The sequence below is a fragment of the Caloenas nicobarica genome, chromosome 7 (genome assembly GCF_036013445.1).
Source record: "Caloenas nicobarica isolate bCalNic1 chromosome 7, bCalNic1.hap1, whole genome shotgun sequence".
NCBI classification, from domain to species: domain Eukaryota; kingdom Metazoa; phylum Chordata; class Aves; order Columbiformes; family Columbidae; genus Caloenas; species Caloenas nicobarica.
This window is the reverse complement of record NC_088251.1, coordinates 13,142,662-13,159,069: the sequence shown is the minus strand read 5'-3', so window position 1 is coordinate 13,159,069 and position 16,408 is coordinate 13,142,662. Positions and strand designations below refer to the sequence as shown.

Here is a 16,408-nt window from a genome sequence, read left to right as displayed (position 1 = left end):
AATTATGGGCCTGGAAGTAGGTGCTGACCCCAGGGGTCTGAAAGCTCTGCAGTTGGGACCATGATGGAGGCAGCAGCACCCCCAGCAGCTGGCGGGGCCAGGCTGGGCTCGGTGTCTCCTGCAGGTCCATGTTTGGTACCTCGGCACGGCCCTTGCCAGGGATCCTCCAAGCCACAGTCCCACTCAGAAGCACCAGCACCTGCTTCACCAGGGCCTCCTGCCTGCAGCCAGCACAGCGAGTGTGCAGAAAGGGAATCCCAGTGCAGTGAGCGAGCTCAATCTCAGGGCTTCTGACTAGGCCATTTGTCTTTTAGGCTGAATCTGAAAAATCATGCATTTGGTTTTGGTGGGTTTTTTTTTTTCCCTTTTCTGGATAATTGGCTAGTTGTTAAAAAATGTTTTTTACAGAGCTGGGGGTAATAAAACAAGCCTGTACTGGATGAGACAGGAAGCCCTTGTCAATTCAAAGATGTATGAGCCTGGGAATTCAGGGGAGCTAAGCCAAATATCAGCAATAGGAGCAAATACCCATGCAAGGGCCACGTTGGACACAGAGCCATTCCAATCTCAGCAGTGACAACGCACTATTAAGTCTAAGTGGTAGCTGATGGGCAGGGACACTTTAGCACTAAGGCAGTGAAGGTTCCAGCTAATTCTCCATGGGCTGCTGGCAATGCGGCCCAGTGCTGAATGGAGCTGGCTCTTTCCTTAAACCCCAACACTTCTTTTTCTTCTGCGAACATACACTTGTTCACCTGGGGACAAAAAAATTAAAAGGAGAATTATTTGAAAAGTTCATGTGGGGAAAAAAACCAAAACAAAACAAACAAAAATAGGACTGTGTGGGTTTTCCAGCAGTTCTCAGGGATGGGCCCGTGCCTGGGAAATCCTTTACTCCCCAACAGGCAAACTCTGCTCCTGGCGATAGCCAGTGTTCTCACCTTTCTCTCCTTTCTCTCCTTGTGGTCCCCTGTGCCCCTGGCGTCCTGGTGGGCCCATTGGTCCAGGGTCACCTGAAGGAACGAGAAGACCCAGTTTGCCCTTGTGAATGACTGGCCCATAAACAGTGACAGGCCAGGGTAGGACCAAGTTGGTGCTTGGGCCAAGGTCCTGAAGGTGCCACCTCTCTTGCGAGCAGCCCTGTGCCGACTATCTGTGAACACAGTGCTGCGTCCTGGGCATTACAGGCCTTGAGAGGGAAAGGATGGCCTTACCTTTGGGTCCAGGATAACCCCTCTCCCCCTTTTCACCAGGTGGCCCCTGGATGGTACCATATTCTGGAGAGAGACATGAAGGAGATGATGAATGAGCGGAACAAACCACTTGCGAAAGCCTCTGTGCTCACTGAGAGCAGCAGTGAGTCACACCGGAAGGACATTTCTCTACATTAGATGGGATTAGACTGACTGAGGGCAGGTTTTTACAAAATAGGTTTGGTCTCAACCAAGTCCATTTGTGATCCCATTTCACCAGCACTGCTCTGCCACCAGGCCTGAAGCTGGCCCATGCTCAGGGAGGGGAATTTGAGAACAGAGCGAGCAGCCGTATCGTGTTGCTCTACATGTGCCTGCCCAGCCACATTAAAATGGGCCATAAGGGTTGCAAGCACAGTGGCCTTCGGGGTTTGGGATGAGTTTCCTACAAGTAGTGGGAAAACCTGATGTCCTTCCTAATGATGAGACTCCCCAGCAAGGGAGGAAGGGGATGGAAAGACTCTCTGCCTCCAGCTTTGTGTCTTGACTGTATTTTTGCAGCATGCAAAGGTACAAAGATTACCAGGTGTATGTGAGGTTGGAGAGGTCTCATATGCATGAGCCACAAACACTAAGTCAATATGTCACTTACTTCTGAAGAAGTCCATGAGGTCCTCGGTGACATTGCCGTAGGCAGCAAAAACCCTGCTGATGCCGGGGGGACCAGGAGGGCCTGGGGGACCCACGGGTCCCTGTGCAGTGTAAGACATCAGGTCCTGGAGAATACCTTGGCCTGGGAAATTAAAGACATCATTTGAAAGGAGCTCTGGGAAAACTGGCTGGCTGCAGAGGCAGGAAGGTGCAAGGCAGAGCCACAGGCAGCAGGAAGGGTGAGGGAAGGGAACGGTGTGACACCAGGCACCCTGGGGGGTTAGGAGTTGTGGGCTGGGACAAAGAGGGTCAGAACAAGCAGGTGTCCCACTCACTCTGTAGGCTCTCCGATACACGGAGTGCCAGCTCAGTGTAATCCAGGGATCCAGTGAAGGAGTTGCTGTAGGATCTGCTTGAACCTGCTGATCTCCTGTGTGATTCCTCCTCTGTCAACAACCCATCACCGCCCATGGAGGCATCATAAGAGCCATCGCTGCCCATTGAGGCACTGTAAGATGACATGCTGCTCATGGAGCTGCCATATGAGCTGCCAGTGCCCAGTGATCCCCCATGAGATCCCTCAGCACCAAGGGATCCTTCATGCAACCGCTCAGAAGTCCGTAAGCCATGGTATGATGAAGACATAGACCCAGCCACTAAGCCACTGTCTCCTTTGGGTCCTGGTGGTCCCCGTGGCCCAGGGGGCCCAGGCGGCCCTGAGATGTAGCTTCGAACTTCATCACCTGCAGAATACAAGAGGGGGAATTTCAGGGACACTGGGGTACTTGGGCCCCCCAGGCTTGGCAGAGGTCCCGCGCTATCACCCGCATGAAGACTGGAGTGTGATATTCTGTCCCGTCAATCATCGCAGCAACCCTCATTCAGTGCCATTTCTCAGGCATCCTGCACCTACATCAACCTTGACCTCTACAGGTGGCACGACACCCTCCGCCTTCCCATCCCTGCTACAGTTTTAGGTGCCTGATCTTGGAAACATGCCCAATGATTTTACAGAGGGGTGCACTCCCATCAGGCCTATTTCAGCACATCTGCCAAAATGGCTGTTCAGTGACCAGTTTTCCACAAGTGAGGAGATTTCCATTTTTTGTACAGGGTGTTGTGGACAACTTGCCAGTATGAAAATTCAGACTACTGTTACTTCACAGCTGGCTCAGTGCTGCCCTCCAACTCCTACATCATCCATTGCTCTGTAGGCAAAGGAAATGCTTTTCTCACAGCAAAATTCTGCAGGGGACCTTACTAAGGCCTCACTATTCAGCACAGGCCAACTGTCACTGCCCAGTGGCTCACAACACGGACTTTTGCCTCGCAGTCAGACTGAGAGGGGACGAGCCTGTGGGCGCAGTGCAGTCCTGCACAGCCCTGGCTGCAGAGACCGGGTGCTGCTGCAGCCCCGGGTCAGGGAGGGTTCCCACAGGACTGGCCCAGCTGGGGCAGAGCTGGCAGCCCGCGCACGGCAGAGCACGGTGGGGTGTGTGCAGGGAGGATGGGTGGTGCGCCCTTACTTTTCAGGTACTGGATCAGCTCGCTCCTGAACTCATCGCTGTGGGTGATGTCAGCATAGGACAGGAGGCTGGTTCCGGAGAAGCCTGGTGGTCCTGGAGGGCCAGGAGGGCCAGGTGGACCCTGGACTCCAGAGAGGGATGAGTATCCCACACCTTGAGAGAGAAGAAGAATTATTTTCTGACAGTGAGAGAACACGGAAATCACACATGGAGATAAGTTTAAAGGCTCCAACCCCAACTTCCATCCCTTTCCAGCTGATGTTGATGAGATTTTTTTTTTAAGTGACCTTGTTCTCAGCAGGCAATCACAGCCCCTGCCAAGCTAGATCTCAGTCTCAGTCCCCCCGGCACCTACAAACAGAATCTCCCTGCCAGCTGTGAGAAACACAAGTGCTTTACTTTGTAGGTAAGCAGAGATGTCCTCCAAAGAGGTGCCAGGTGATCCAGGGATCCCTGGAGGTCCTGGGGGCCCTGCAGGACCAGGGGGCCCGACAAGACCACCGAATTCAGAGTCTGTAAGACACAAGTGAAGAAAACAAGTCACCCAAACCATCACAGTCTTGATGAACCTTCCCTGATGATAGAGCTAAAGCCAGCTACAGGCAAGTATAAAGTGCTTTTTTCTCCCCAGCACATTCTGATGCAGCCTTCCTGGTTCACCTCACTTCCCTGAGTGTAGACATCACATGGGGAAGTCAGGAGATCCCAAAGAGGGTAGAAGTCCCTATTTTTTTAAAATATACTTTTAAAAAGAGACATAAGAAATTGCTTTATGGTGCAGAATTTGGAGAAGACAAAGGGCTTCTCCATCCCCAAGACAGCACCTGGCTGCTGCTGCTGCTCTGCACAGGGGCACAGTGACCTGTCTGCAGCCCCTCACAGTCTGTGCAGGTGCTGGCAGAGCCCAGGAGGCCTGTGGTACCACTCACTAAGGCAGAGGAATCATCAGCATCTCATGGGGTGATGGGCAAAAGGGGAAATTCTGCGCATAGGCCTATAAAAAGGATCCCGGGGGTGTGTAAGGACCTATGGCAGGGGAGTAAAGAAGTCGGCTTACTTCGCAGGTATGCTGTCAGGTCACTGTAAGATAGACCAGGTGTCCCTGGAGGCCCAGGTGGTCCAGGGAGCCCAATGCTCATCCCAGAACCTGCAAAAGCAAACAGATCCAAGAGTAGCAGATTATCAAAACAGGCTGTTACAGTGGGAGCAGACAGGCTGTAGGGCTTGTTCACAGGCAGTGCAGGATGGACTCCTGCAGGGTGGAGTGTTCCCATCAGCAGACTGTGCTGGAAACCAGGGCTCAGGCTTTGTTCTAGACTTGGAGTTAAAGCTCGCCTTGTTAATCCCAAAACAAGGGCATCTGCAGAAAGACATCAGGCCCCTACTCTTGGCAAAAGCCTTGCACATCTCAGGAACCCCTGACACAGGGTGGGGCACCCCAGGATATTCAGCTCAGCTGTGACCCACTGATGCATGTGCTGCTCTCCTTGTGTCCACCTATCTGCAAGCAGCTCTGGTGCAAAACTTTGCACCTTTGTGATTTGCTCTAATGAAATGTCCTTGCTAATAAAATGCAGCTGTCCTGCTTGAAGTGTTGGGGTGCTGCTGTTAAACAGCAGTTTCCTGCTTTCAGAACCTAAGAGGAAATTCCCACCAACTTTGGAGAAGCCCTTTAGTGAGATATAGTCTCTGAGGACAGTTTAGAGAGAGTGAGCACATACTAGGCTGTGCTTTTAAGCAAATAGTTGCAGCTACCAGGATTAGGCACTGTAGCAGTGCTGTTGGGGATGCTCCAGAGTCATCTCTGTCCGACAGTTCTTACATGCCGTATCACCCCTCTACAGATGGGACAATGAAACAGAGAGGTGGAATTTGTTTCAAATAACTTTAAACTTCTAAGAGTTCCTTGCCTGGGCTGCCTTGACATGAAGATCAACTCTTCCACAGACAGATCCTGGCCACACAGCCAGTGTGAAAAGGGTTATTAAAGCACTTGAAGGTGTTGGTGGGACTTTAAAGACGGCTAAGATGAAATGATGTTCCTAAGCTCAGTTATTAGCAAAGCAGGAACTCATTACTAGAGTCTGTACATAGTATCTTAGCTACAGGGTATCTTTGTTCTCTTCTGAGTCTCTCATGATCCCTATGAGGAGGTCTCTTTACATAGGGATTCACACAGTTGACACTGGAAGAGTTTTCACCGACAGCGTGAGCTTTCTGCTCAAAGGAACAGAGAGAAATGCACACTAATAAAGACCGTTACTTGTCAAATAGCTGATAAACCGTCTGGTCAGCTCATCATAATCCAGCGACAGAGATATGCCATCTCCCCCTGGTCCAGGAGGTCCTGGTGGGCCCCGAGGTCCAATTAGATACTGACGAATTTCTTCTCCTGGAAATGAAAAATAGATCTTTTAAGACTGTCCAGCTGTTGCAAAGATACCAGGTGTGAGGAGTTCCCAGCCTGCGAGCTGAGGCCCCACCACTAGGAGACCATTAAAACCTATGGATACAAAGCTCCTTTCCCCCCCTACTCTTTTTCTGAGTGTGAGCTGCCCTGTGTGTGGTGTCAGAAACATTTGTGAAAGGGCTGGAAACCTCCTACAACCCAGGGCTTGAGGAGGATGATAATTCAAATTGCTAAAGGCACCTACTTGTGTTCTGTTTCTTCAAGACACCCAGGACAACACAATGGGCAAAGGAAATAAAAAGCGTCTCAGCTGGGAAAGATCATGCTGAGCTCTGTGGCATTTCAACAGCCATTTCTCTGTTTGGGACATGAAATCTGATTGACTCCCCACTGGACCACACAAGATGAAAACAATGTTGGCCAGTATCATCAATACCTTCAGGCACAGCAAAATGATATCCTGGTGATTTACATATCAGCCCACAGTAACAGTGTGTACAAAAGAACAGAGAGCTGGGTATGCTCCTCACCTTAATAACAAAGACATAGCAAGGCTTTGAGGTGGGCAAGAAGGAATGGGGGGGACCCTAAAAGAGTGGGGGAGCTGGAAAGCAGAAAGCCAAGGTTTAGTGGGAGATTGAGAGAAATTGTGGGGAATTCCTGAAAAGGAGGGACATAGGCAGATGCCACCTCGAGAGCCAAGGAGGGAAAGGGAAGGGAGAGGGTAGGAAACTGCAAAGTTACAACTGTGGGTATGAAAAGCAAAAGGTAAAAAAGTACAGCTCCTGGAAAGCTGTCCAGTACAAGACACATAAATCTGTCTCCAGAGGATTTGGATGAAACATTGCAGGTCATTCAGCAGCAACTACGGCAGGCCTTTGCCCTCCAAAGCAGCTGCTGGTCACCCCAGTTGGAGACTGGCAGGGAAGGGCAGTTCTCCAGGCTGCTGGGATGATTTACCCCCAGCCCTCATGTTTCCCTTGAGGGTCACTTACTCTGCAGCATGTCCAGAAGTTCTTGGTACAAAACGGATGTAGTTGATACCGAACTGGCAAATGACTGATAGCGATCTGAAGAGCCTGTGGGAATGAAGGCAGGATGAGACAGGTGAAGAGGGGTCAGGCAGGGACAAAGGAAAGCTGAATTAATCCAGTTTAACTGGTGGAATGGGCTTCTCACACCCCCAACCATGTCTCACACAGTCTGGTCATCTCCACAGCTGTATGGTCTGTGCTCTTTTGACCGAGATTCCATGCTGCTTCCAAAAGCACTGGGAATTTCATTTACTTTAGGAGGGCCTCGAGCATACAAGGCAGCCCCAGAATACTTGAGACCGCATATACCAAATAGAGCCACCTCTGTTTGGGTCTTCGAGGTGTCACAGGGTCTAACAGCTAATGTTTAATGTAAGACTTTTTTAAACAGCAGCAATTGTTAATGAATTTAACCATTAAAACAAGGCTCAGAGGCCACCTCAGCTGTGTGGAGTCCTGGGCCAAGGCGGCAGAAAAAGAATAACTGGATTGGGGTGCTGCTATTTCAAAACTGGTGTTTCTCCTCTGGTTCTCACCTCCTAGGTGTCGCACAAGCTCAGCCAAGAGTGTGGCTCAGTACCGAGCTTACCAACATGGTGCTTACTTGTCATATAGCTCATGACACGGGTAGCCAGCTCCGCATAATCCAAGCTTGTCCCATCTGCAGTAGTGATGACTCCAGGTGGGCCTGGAGGGCCTGGTGGGCCTTGGGCACCAGTCAAATAATGCCTTACGCTGTCACCTAGGTAGGAAGCCAGAGATACACCCGCATCACTAGAAGGAAGACAATGGCCACATGCACAATTACTGGACCCTCTTCCCCTGGCAAAGCAGGCCAACAGAAGGACAGTTCTGCAGAGGCCACAGCAGGCAATAGCACCTCACAGGACTCGGCAAAAATAAGGCCAGAGCAGAAGGGGTGCTGCTTCTAAAGGGAGAGTGACAAGGGGCTCAGGGAGCAAAAGAGAGATAGGTGTGCATCTGCTGACCCATAGCAAACTCTCATTATACTCACTCTTCAGGTAGTCAGCAACATACTGCTGAATCTCTTGAGATGAACTTCCACCTGGGCCAGGAGGACCGGGTGGCCCAGGAGGTCCTGGTGGTCCCTGAATTTGTCTGGATCCACCTATAAAAAGCATTGTAAGGAGAAGGAATGTTTTTGGCATGATTGCATTAGACCAAGTGATCACAGAATCACAGAATGGTTGGGGTTGGAAGGGACCTCTGGAGATCATCTAGTCCAAGCCACCTGCTTCAGCAGGTTCAGCTAGAGCAGATCACACAGGAATGCATCCAGGTGCATTTTGAATGTCTCCAGTGAAGGAGACTCCACAACCTCTCTGGGCAGCCTGTTCCATGATGCTAAAGTGTGCTTGCTTTGAACTCTTCCCACAGGTCTGGAAAAAGCTTTAGGAATGGGCTATGAAGGAGCTCCCCACCTCCGTGTCTAAACATGGTCTGAGCATGGGCTATTAGGCAGTATAATGTCTTCAATTAATTTGACATCTTACAATTCAGCCTATGCAGCTCTGCAGGGCTGAGTCCAGAGACCTTGCTGGCTTCATATGGACAGATGTGGTCTGTTTGTGTACCAGAGTGCAACACTGTGCAGAAATACAGCTGGAGCTCCATAAAGCACTCAGGCTCATGGGGCTCACCTCACTGCCCTGCTGCTCCCAGTCCCAGCCAGCCTAGGCAGCGCCAGCTCAGGAACCTCCTCACTGGTCTCCGCTGCAAGATAGAGGTGGGCCCTGTGTGACTCCTGTCACCAAGGTGTCAAGTGACACCTGGTGCTCTTTAAGGTGTCTGTCTTCCCAGCACCCTGAGGTAGTATTGCTAGAACACAGTGTGGAGCAGCAGAGGCCTTGTTCACATGGAAGGACACTGAAGTTAATCCATACGCACTTTTTGTGAAACTGCATTAATATCCTGCACACAGAGATGCTCTTACTCAGAATAAAAGCAGCTCAATTTACACGAATCCACCTGAGGGTAAGGAAAACTGAACAAAGGGCACTTTTGTTCTGATCAGAAGTGTTTCTACTAGAGAGTTCGATGCAGTTTCCTTAATCCCTTGTGGAACACTGTTAGCCAGCCTGGAATTCTTTTCTTTCATGTCCCATGAGGACAAACTCTGGCTCAAAGGATTCATAGTAAACTGGAAACAAAAACCTTGCCATTATTAACTTGTCTGATTTAAGGCAGGCTGTGAAAAAAGAAGGTTTTGAACACAAATCCCATCAGCATTAGGTTGGCACCCATACTCGTAAAACCCAAAGGAGATTTTTCAAAGTCTCCACCAGGATGTCAGCATTTCTTGATAACGTCAGAGCAATGATGGTGTGGCCTCTTACCTCGAGATGCCCCGGGGATGCCAGGAGCGCCTGGGACACCTGCATCACCTGGAAACCAGAGAGAGGGAGACAGACAATTGTAATGGCTGTCATTGCATGTTGCATAATTGGTCGTATAAAAAAGTTGAGCTACAGGTTGTCAGAGAAGCAACTACCCAGCCCTTGTAATGACTATCTTGAGTAGCACCTTGTTGGGCAAAAGCAGAAAGAAGAGGCCACGGCAGCTTTCCTGAGCCCTCTGTGACCTGTCCAGGTGCCTCGTGCTCAGAGCAGTTCTATTGCCATGGTCCTACTCTGCCTGAAAAGGCAGGGGTGGGCACAGCCACAGTTCCCAAAGGACCACATTGCTCCATCCTTTAGTCTCAACCACTCCTGGCTGTGTGAGGCCACCAGCAAAGAAAGAAGATTTTTAACTTCACCTTTGGGTCCAGGTGGGCCTGGCGGGCCTGGAACTCCTGGTGGTCCCTGAATAGTGACTCTGTCACCTGCCAATTGCAGAAGGAGAGTCAGAGATTCAGAGGAACAAAGGGTGTGGACAAAATCCTGGCTCCACTAAAACTAAGCTAGAATCAATAGAGCAGGAATTTGCCCCCTGGTTTCAGCCTAAAGACAATGAATTAAAAGGGGAAAGGGGGCACAGACTGACCCTGGGAGGAGAACGCTGGAAGGCCAGGCTCACCCGGTTCTCCTGCATGGGACACAGAAATGGAAGAGCAGTCATATACATGGGCAAGCTACACTCTGCCCCACTGCTATCTCCTGGAAGCCTCCTTACCTGTGAATCCTCGTGGACCTCGTTCACCTGTGAACAAGGGAGCAGAGGAACAGCATTAGCATTCGCTTTGTTCTGATCAGCAACATCCCAACCCACACTGCAGAATATCATCATGGCCTTCGTTCTGCAGGGCAGAAATGAGTAAGGGGAGTAGGTCTCATCTTTTCCTGTGAGCTCAGAGCTGAGCTACACTTCACAGGGCCACCTCCTTGCACTGACTTAGCCAAGTCCACACTGCATTTTGCAAAAAGATTGTTCCCCTGACCATGGCAAATCTGAAGCTCTGAATGATCCTGAATCTAATGGGCTTGCAAAGTCAGAATCTCAATACAGTGATTGCCATGACACCAGTACTGGAGGCCAACACATTTCTTCAACAGCCTGACTTGTTTTATGGCAGCAGACAGGAGTCCTACCTAGTGACTACTGTGGTGGCTTTCTTACAGCCACAGAAAGGCAGGACACTGTCTACTTCCAAGCCCTTCCTTCCTTCTTTTCAGTCTGAGGTGCTGACATTCACCTAGTATCTTGGTGAGGCAGCAGGATATACCCACCTTGGTCTCCCTTTGGGCCTGGTGGGCCTGGTGGACCTGGTGGGCCTGTGAAGAATGCTTCTGTAATTAAAACAAAAAGGTTTCTTAATGACATCCAACAGAACATGTCACAATTTTCCTCTGGCTCCACCTGGTCCTAGCCAAGGATGTGCTCTCTGGAATCCCAACAGTCAGGACATTCCCAGAGCACAGGCGAGGGAATGAGTGGGAAGAACCTACCTGAGCTGGACATGGCAGATCCTGGTCTCCCTGGTGGGCCTGGAGGTCCTGGCAATCCTTCTCCTAGGCAAAAGGGAAACAAACAGCCTTCAGGAGGATAAGCCTCAGCAATGTAAGTAAATGCATGTCAGAGATGATACATCTCCAGCCATGGTCATAGCTCAAATATTTCCAAGTGTAGGCTAATTTCATTTTTTTCTCCACACACATCTATCCCTGTTAGTTATTTTTCATTATCATTTGCCACCACAGCAGACGTAGGACAGAGAAACTCCTTGCTTTGTGGTACAGAATGCCTACCCCACCTGGCCTTCACTGCATTGAGAGGGAAGGTTCACTTCATCACACACCTGACCTGCTCCCCTTTGCTACAGAGCAGAGAGCAAGGAACGGGGTCATGCTCCTGTCTCATGTCCTCCTGCACCTGCCCTCTTCTGGCTGTGAAAGGAAAATCTGTGCTACTGAAAGTGGAGTGGGGATATATTCCTCATGATAAGAACCACTGTTTCTCATAAGAACCACTCCCTCTGTCCCCAGCTGGAAACTTAGGCTGGGTAAGTAAGAAGTAAAGATGGAATTGATTGCAGTTACTTCCTCTGGGGACTTGAGAACATTGAGTGTCTTCCCAAAAAGTATGGCTTTTATGAATTACTACTCTGGCTAGCAAACCTCTGCCAAAGCAAATCTCTCTTGGGCAGCATCTTGCTGCTGTGAAACTATATTGCAGTGAAATTGTGTTAGCAGGAACCCACTGTGTGAAATTCTGCTTCCAGTAAAGTCAGCCCTACCAACTTCCACCAGGTCCAAGATTGTACCTGAGATACCGCAAGGCACAGGATGGAGGCACTGGAAAAAACACCTACTTTTCAGGTTTGTTTCAGAGAAACAAGCTCTTACCTGGGGGGCCAGGAGGTCCAGGGGGTCCCTGCACAGATTCACCTGATGAAGAAAGAATCAGGGGTATTAAAGAATATTTACTCAGCAAACCGCACAGCCCAGAAACATGCTGTGTGGGTTAGCACTGACCTGCTTACATACTGAGCTCTGCTATATTACGTACCTGGTGGTCCAGGGGGACCTGGTGGTCCTGCTCGCCCTGGTAGATCTGCCAGCACTGTGCAAATGAAATACACACAAAAAGGGGAAAATTGTTGCCGTGAAGTTACTGCTGCTATGGAAACACTGTTGTTAAGTTGCTGTTAAAAGCTCTTACAGTTAAAGGTGGACTAAGGCAGGACCTGGGTGACCTAAGACAAAGCTGAGGCAGAGAGGGGAGAAGACAGATGTGTTTGGTTGCCAGCAAGCAGGTCTGGGCATGAAGCAAAATACAGCACTGAGCAGGCTGGCAGCAGATTGGAAACAGGGAGGAGATCTCTCTGGAGAGTAATGGTTGCTGAGGGAAAGAGCAAAGGATTCAAAGGCTGAAGAATGGTGGAAAGAGCTTTCAAGGAGAAGAAATATTCTTTCAACAACGGGCAAGTTTTGAGAGGAGAACATTATGCAGCCATTATTTAACAAGTAGCTGCTCTGTGTTATCTAGATTGGAGATGGATCCTTACTTCCAAGCTGAGGCACAAACTTGAAGTTCAGTGATGATGAGATCCAAGACTCCTGAATGGGCAATGAGACAGTACTAAAGCATGGTCTGACCCCATTTAGATGGTGATCAGGCAAGGACCATTTATAATTTCATGCCTTCCTCTGCCTTGGCTCTCCTGCACACTTGCAGAGGTCCCAGATTCCAGGAATACTGACTGTAAGTGCACTGCACATCCAGTACTGCATGGAGCAAACAGACACTCTTCTTGGGATGTTGCTGAACCATTCTGTTCTGCTCCACTTATTTTTGTCGAAAATAGCATTTTCTCCCCGGTGAATTTGTCCTCTAATTCAGAGAGATTTTGATTTCTGTTTCTTAGATTAACATGCATTTTCAAACTGGTTCTCCTCTTACAGATGGCTCTGTGTTCATATTACAAAGGGAAATGCCCTGTGCAAACACAGTGGCTAAAAGGCCACGCTGACACCTCACAGCCCTGTGACTATCTCTGCTGTTAGGGACTGTTCACCAATCACCACTCCTTAGCTTTCCTCTCTGTGACATGGGCCAGGTGCAACCTGCCTCCTTTTGAAAGCACTTTGGGATGCACAGATGAAAAGGAGGGCAGAAGAAGCAGCTGGTATTGCTGTCCCACCACCAAAAAAGCACACACACTTGCCCTATATCATGTTGAGGGGAAAGACATAGAGGCACCTCCTGCTAGGTGTGAGCTGGCCTTGAAGCCTCTGGCACCTCTCCAAGCAAAGGAGTGAGAAAGCAGGCCCACTTACTTTGAGATGCTAATGATGAGACTTCTGTTTTGATAGTTTCTATCACGGCTTCACCTGGAGATCCCTTCTCACCCTGTGGACCTTTTTCAGGAAAAAAAAAAAAAAAGTTAATTATTTAATTGAGAGAGGGTGACATTTTGTACCCACACTTCACCTCCCTGACAACAGGTTCAGCCTTTGTTTACGTGAACTGGGAGCATGAACTCAGTCCCTGGCTCTGAGGGACACTGTATTCAAATGTGGTAATTACTGCACAATTCGCTCTAACAGGATCATAGAAAACAGGCTAAGGAAGGTTCTTAGGAGTCAGCTCTGTTCAGACCCTTCCAAACAGATGTCTGTCCAACTGGCAGTGGTTTCGCAGTGAAACTATTCCCAATTTGGCTGTAGTTTGTTCTCCCACCTTTCAAAATGGCAGACGGTATCTAGCCGGGCTATATCCCCTACCAGAGAAAGGCAACTGCACTGGAGAAGTGCCTTAGAAATATCAGCCTTCAGAAAAAAAAATATACGAAAAAAGACATTTGCAGCATCCACATCACACTGGCTGTTACCACCCCCTTTTTTCTCCTGGGGAAGAAAAAAATAATAGAAATTCTTTACAAGATTAATTAAGCCAAATAATGCAGCAAAATGAACTGAAAGGAAGAAATCTGCAAACAAAAGGGAGAGAGATTGTGCCAAGGGCTGAGAGAATTAGAAACAAAGGAAAACTAATTAATTCAGTTCTCTTAAGAAGCTGAATCAAAGCTGATGGAGAATGAACGGTACCTTGCTGTCCAGGGAGACCAGCTGCTCCAACAGGACCTAGTTTAAAAGGAAAAAAAACCCAGTTTGCATTACACAGGGTGTTTCAAAAAGATTGACCCGATTTGGAATCAGGTTACTAAATAATTTGGTCCATCTTTCTGAAACACTCTGTATTTTCCTGGTTGTATTTTACAGTAGCAAGAAAGAATCAATAGGTCTTTTATAAGAACTGAGACTATCAAATAATGTATTTGTCTGCACAAGTAAATCAAATTGCTGTGGGTTATGAATTAATCAATGTCCCATGTATTACTTGAAGCTGTGGAGAAGAGACTTATTTTCCATCATGTGGCCCTTGGTGCCACTTAGACTGGGGAAATAACCAGAATGTCACTGACCACAACAGAAATGCAATAGCCCTAATCCTCCTCTTGCATTCCCTGCTGCAAATTGAGCCTGGCTCTACCAAACCAGCTCCAGGATTAGCTCCAGCTGTAATGCTGGAAGAGGCACAGAAGCGTAATGAGAACCAGGGCTCAGGAACTCTGCTGCCTGACAACAGCGTGCTGGAGAGCAGTGTCTGACCTGGGACAGATGAGTCTGAGGACCAAGCTCATGCACAGGCAGAGTCTGTGTGTTTGTGTGAAAGATTTGCAGGTGCTCATGTGGGATTTCTCCTGTCTGGAGTTCAAAGCTAAGACTGGAAAACAAGCCCTTGCTGATTTCAGTAACAGGGCCTGGAAAGGGGTGAGACACAAGTCTGCTTTCCTGAGAGGTAAAAGAGCTTGATTCCACTCACTGGACTTGACCTATCACTAATTGTAATCATCAGATCAAAGGACAACAACAGTGTTCCCAGTTTTTTCATCTTCTCAGCCCTTCCTTCTGTCCTTCCCCACTGTGATCATATCCTATTTCTCCCTTAAGGCTGCTGCCTCCCCAGCTCAGCCCTCAGTCTTTCTGCAGGGAAGGGTGAAGACCATGAGTCCTGCCTGAGCAATCTTCCCTCACACACAGAGCAGCCTGGCAGAGACAATAAACATCACACATTAAATGAAGAACTGCATGCACAGCAATGCAAGCTGCCTGCAAAAATGACAGCAGAGGAGCACCTTTCTCACCTGGAACACCTGGGGGTCCAGGGGGGCCAGCTGGGCCTGGGGGACCTGGTGGGCCTGGCAGAGCAATAGTTGACAAACCCTCTGAAACACAAACACATACATTTGCATACATACACATATATATACACATCCAATGTGTAACAAATCTGTCCTTAAGGAGTCATACATATGTATTCTCCCAACACAGCAAGCCCCAGTACAGGTCTGACACACAGTCGAGATGAATTTAGGAGGCATAACAAAAGCCAGAGAAACTCCTCCAAAAGCAGAAGTGTTTGAACTCTCACAGAACTACATACCAGCACTTATGACTTTTCCTGGAGCTCCAGGTTCTCCTAAGAAAACAAAGAGGGCAAAAGATGAACTTCTTTTTTTGGGAAGATCTGTCACTAGCTCAATGACTTTGTCTTATTAAACATGCAGTTTCTGTTCTCTTTGCCCTTGATGTCTTGTCTGAGAAGTCATAGCATTAGAAGGCCATGGGGAAGCAACAGAGCTCAGCTAATCCAGAGATATCCTCTGACAAGCTTTCCAAGCACTACACCTGCCAGAATAGGCAATAGGCCTGGATTTATCTGAGGCAGGAACACAGGTCCCATTGCAGTCACCAGGCATCATACTCATACACACTGGGCAGAATCGGGCTTACCAAGGTTTTCTCAGTGGAGAACTGTCATGCTGAATGCCTCAGCAGATGCCCTCCCTTTGGTGTATGCTCAGGGAGGCTTTGGCTACCACCTGTTTCTCAAACCTCCCTAAAGCCACTAGATGCCACTGTTGAATCAGGGACTGGTTAGCAGAGCAGATATTCCTCTCTAAAATGAAGTGCTTAGAGAGAAAATGAGTATTAGGGAAGAAACAAAACTCACCTCTAGCCCCTGGTCGGCCTGGGTTGCCTGGAAGTCCTGATATCAGGTAAATGAATAATAATAATAAAATGGTTAGTGCATACATTGTTTGCTCTATTTTTTCCAAGTACCCCAGTTGAGTTTCACTTGTGGGTTTAGAGAAGGAGCTCCCTACTCAAGACTCTGGCTTTCAGCATTTATAAGCAGGTCCCTGACAGCAAGTAAGGGGATTCACAGTGGGCTGTAGACTGCGCTGGTAGCATCCCTGGGCATAGTTAAGGGCTTCCCTTCTCCCACTGCTCCCTAGATGATGGCACTGCTCCTTAGATTTACCTGTAACTTCTTCCAGGTACTGTTCCCTGTCCTGAGGCTCCTGAATAAATTCCCTGGTGACTTGCTCCCCAAACCACCTCCGCTTGCAGAGGCCAAATCCCCTGTTGCCACCTTTCTTGCTACATCCTCTCCTCTCTGTTTCTGCTGCTGATTTGAAGGACTTTTCAGTGATGCACAGAGAACTGAAATGTTATTTGTTGCAAACTGTTTTGGGGAGAGGCAAATTTTCGACACTTCAAGGCCCTGCATTCCCCAAAAATTACACACCAACCACTAAACATGTCTCAAAAGCCAAGGGAGATGCAA

The 16,408-nt window shown here is 48.8% G+C and overlaps 1 protein-coding gene across 1 annotated transcript in view; it reads right to left on the bottom strand.

Annotated features, from left to right (window-relative positions):
- Window positions 1-560: 560 nt before the first annotated feature.
- COL17A1 (collagen type XVII alpha 1 chain) overlaps window positions 561-16,408 on the bottom strand; it is a 41,738-nt gene continuing 25,890 nt past the window's right edge. Inside the window, exons 33-57 of the mRNA XM_065639531.1 lie at window positions 15,791-15,826; window positions 15,221-15,256; window positions 14,922-15,002; window positions 13,822-13,857; window positions 13,051-13,131; window positions 11,780-11,833; window positions 11,617-11,658; window positions 10,720-10,782; window positions 10,501-10,560; window positions 9,947-9,973; window positions 9,818-9,859; window positions 9,591-9,656; window positions 9,172-9,219; window positions 7,830-7,943; window positions 7,419-7,556; window positions 6,776-6,859; window positions 5,634-5,762; window positions 4,428-4,517; window positions 3,770-3,883; window positions 3,371-3,523; window positions 2,180-2,587; window positions 1,846-1,986; window positions 1,215-1,277; window positions 942-1,013; window positions 561-755 (exon numbers count right to left, since the gene is read on the bottom strand). Of these exons, the coding sequence (XP_065495603.1) occupies window positions 709-755; window positions 942-1,013; window positions 1,215-1,277; window positions 1,846-1,986; window positions 2,180-2,587; window positions 3,371-3,523; window positions 3,770-3,883; window positions 4,428-4,517; window positions 5,634-5,762; window positions 6,776-6,859; window positions 7,419-7,556; window positions 7,830-7,943; window positions 9,172-9,219; window positions 9,591-9,656; window positions 9,818-9,859; window positions 9,947-9,973; window positions 10,501-10,560; window positions 10,720-10,782; window positions 11,617-11,658; window positions 11,780-11,833; window positions 13,051-13,131; window positions 13,822-13,857; window positions 14,922-15,002; window positions 15,221-15,256; window positions 15,791-15,826 (2,225 nt within the window). The 3' untranslated portion in view covers window positions 561-708. The remainder of the gene's footprint in view (window positions 756-941; window positions 1,014-1,214; window positions 1,278-1,845; window positions 1,987-2,179; window positions 2,588-3,370; window positions 3,524-3,769; window positions 3,884-4,427; window positions 4,518-5,633; window positions 5,763-6,775; window positions 6,860-7,418; window positions 7,557-7,829; window positions 7,944-9,171; window positions 9,220-9,590; window positions 9,657-9,817; window positions 9,860-9,946; window positions 9,974-10,500; window positions 10,561-10,719; window positions 10,783-11,616; window positions 11,659-11,779; window positions 11,834-13,050; window positions 13,132-13,821; window positions 13,858-14,921; window positions 15,003-15,220; window positions 15,257-15,790; window positions 15,827-16,408) is intronic.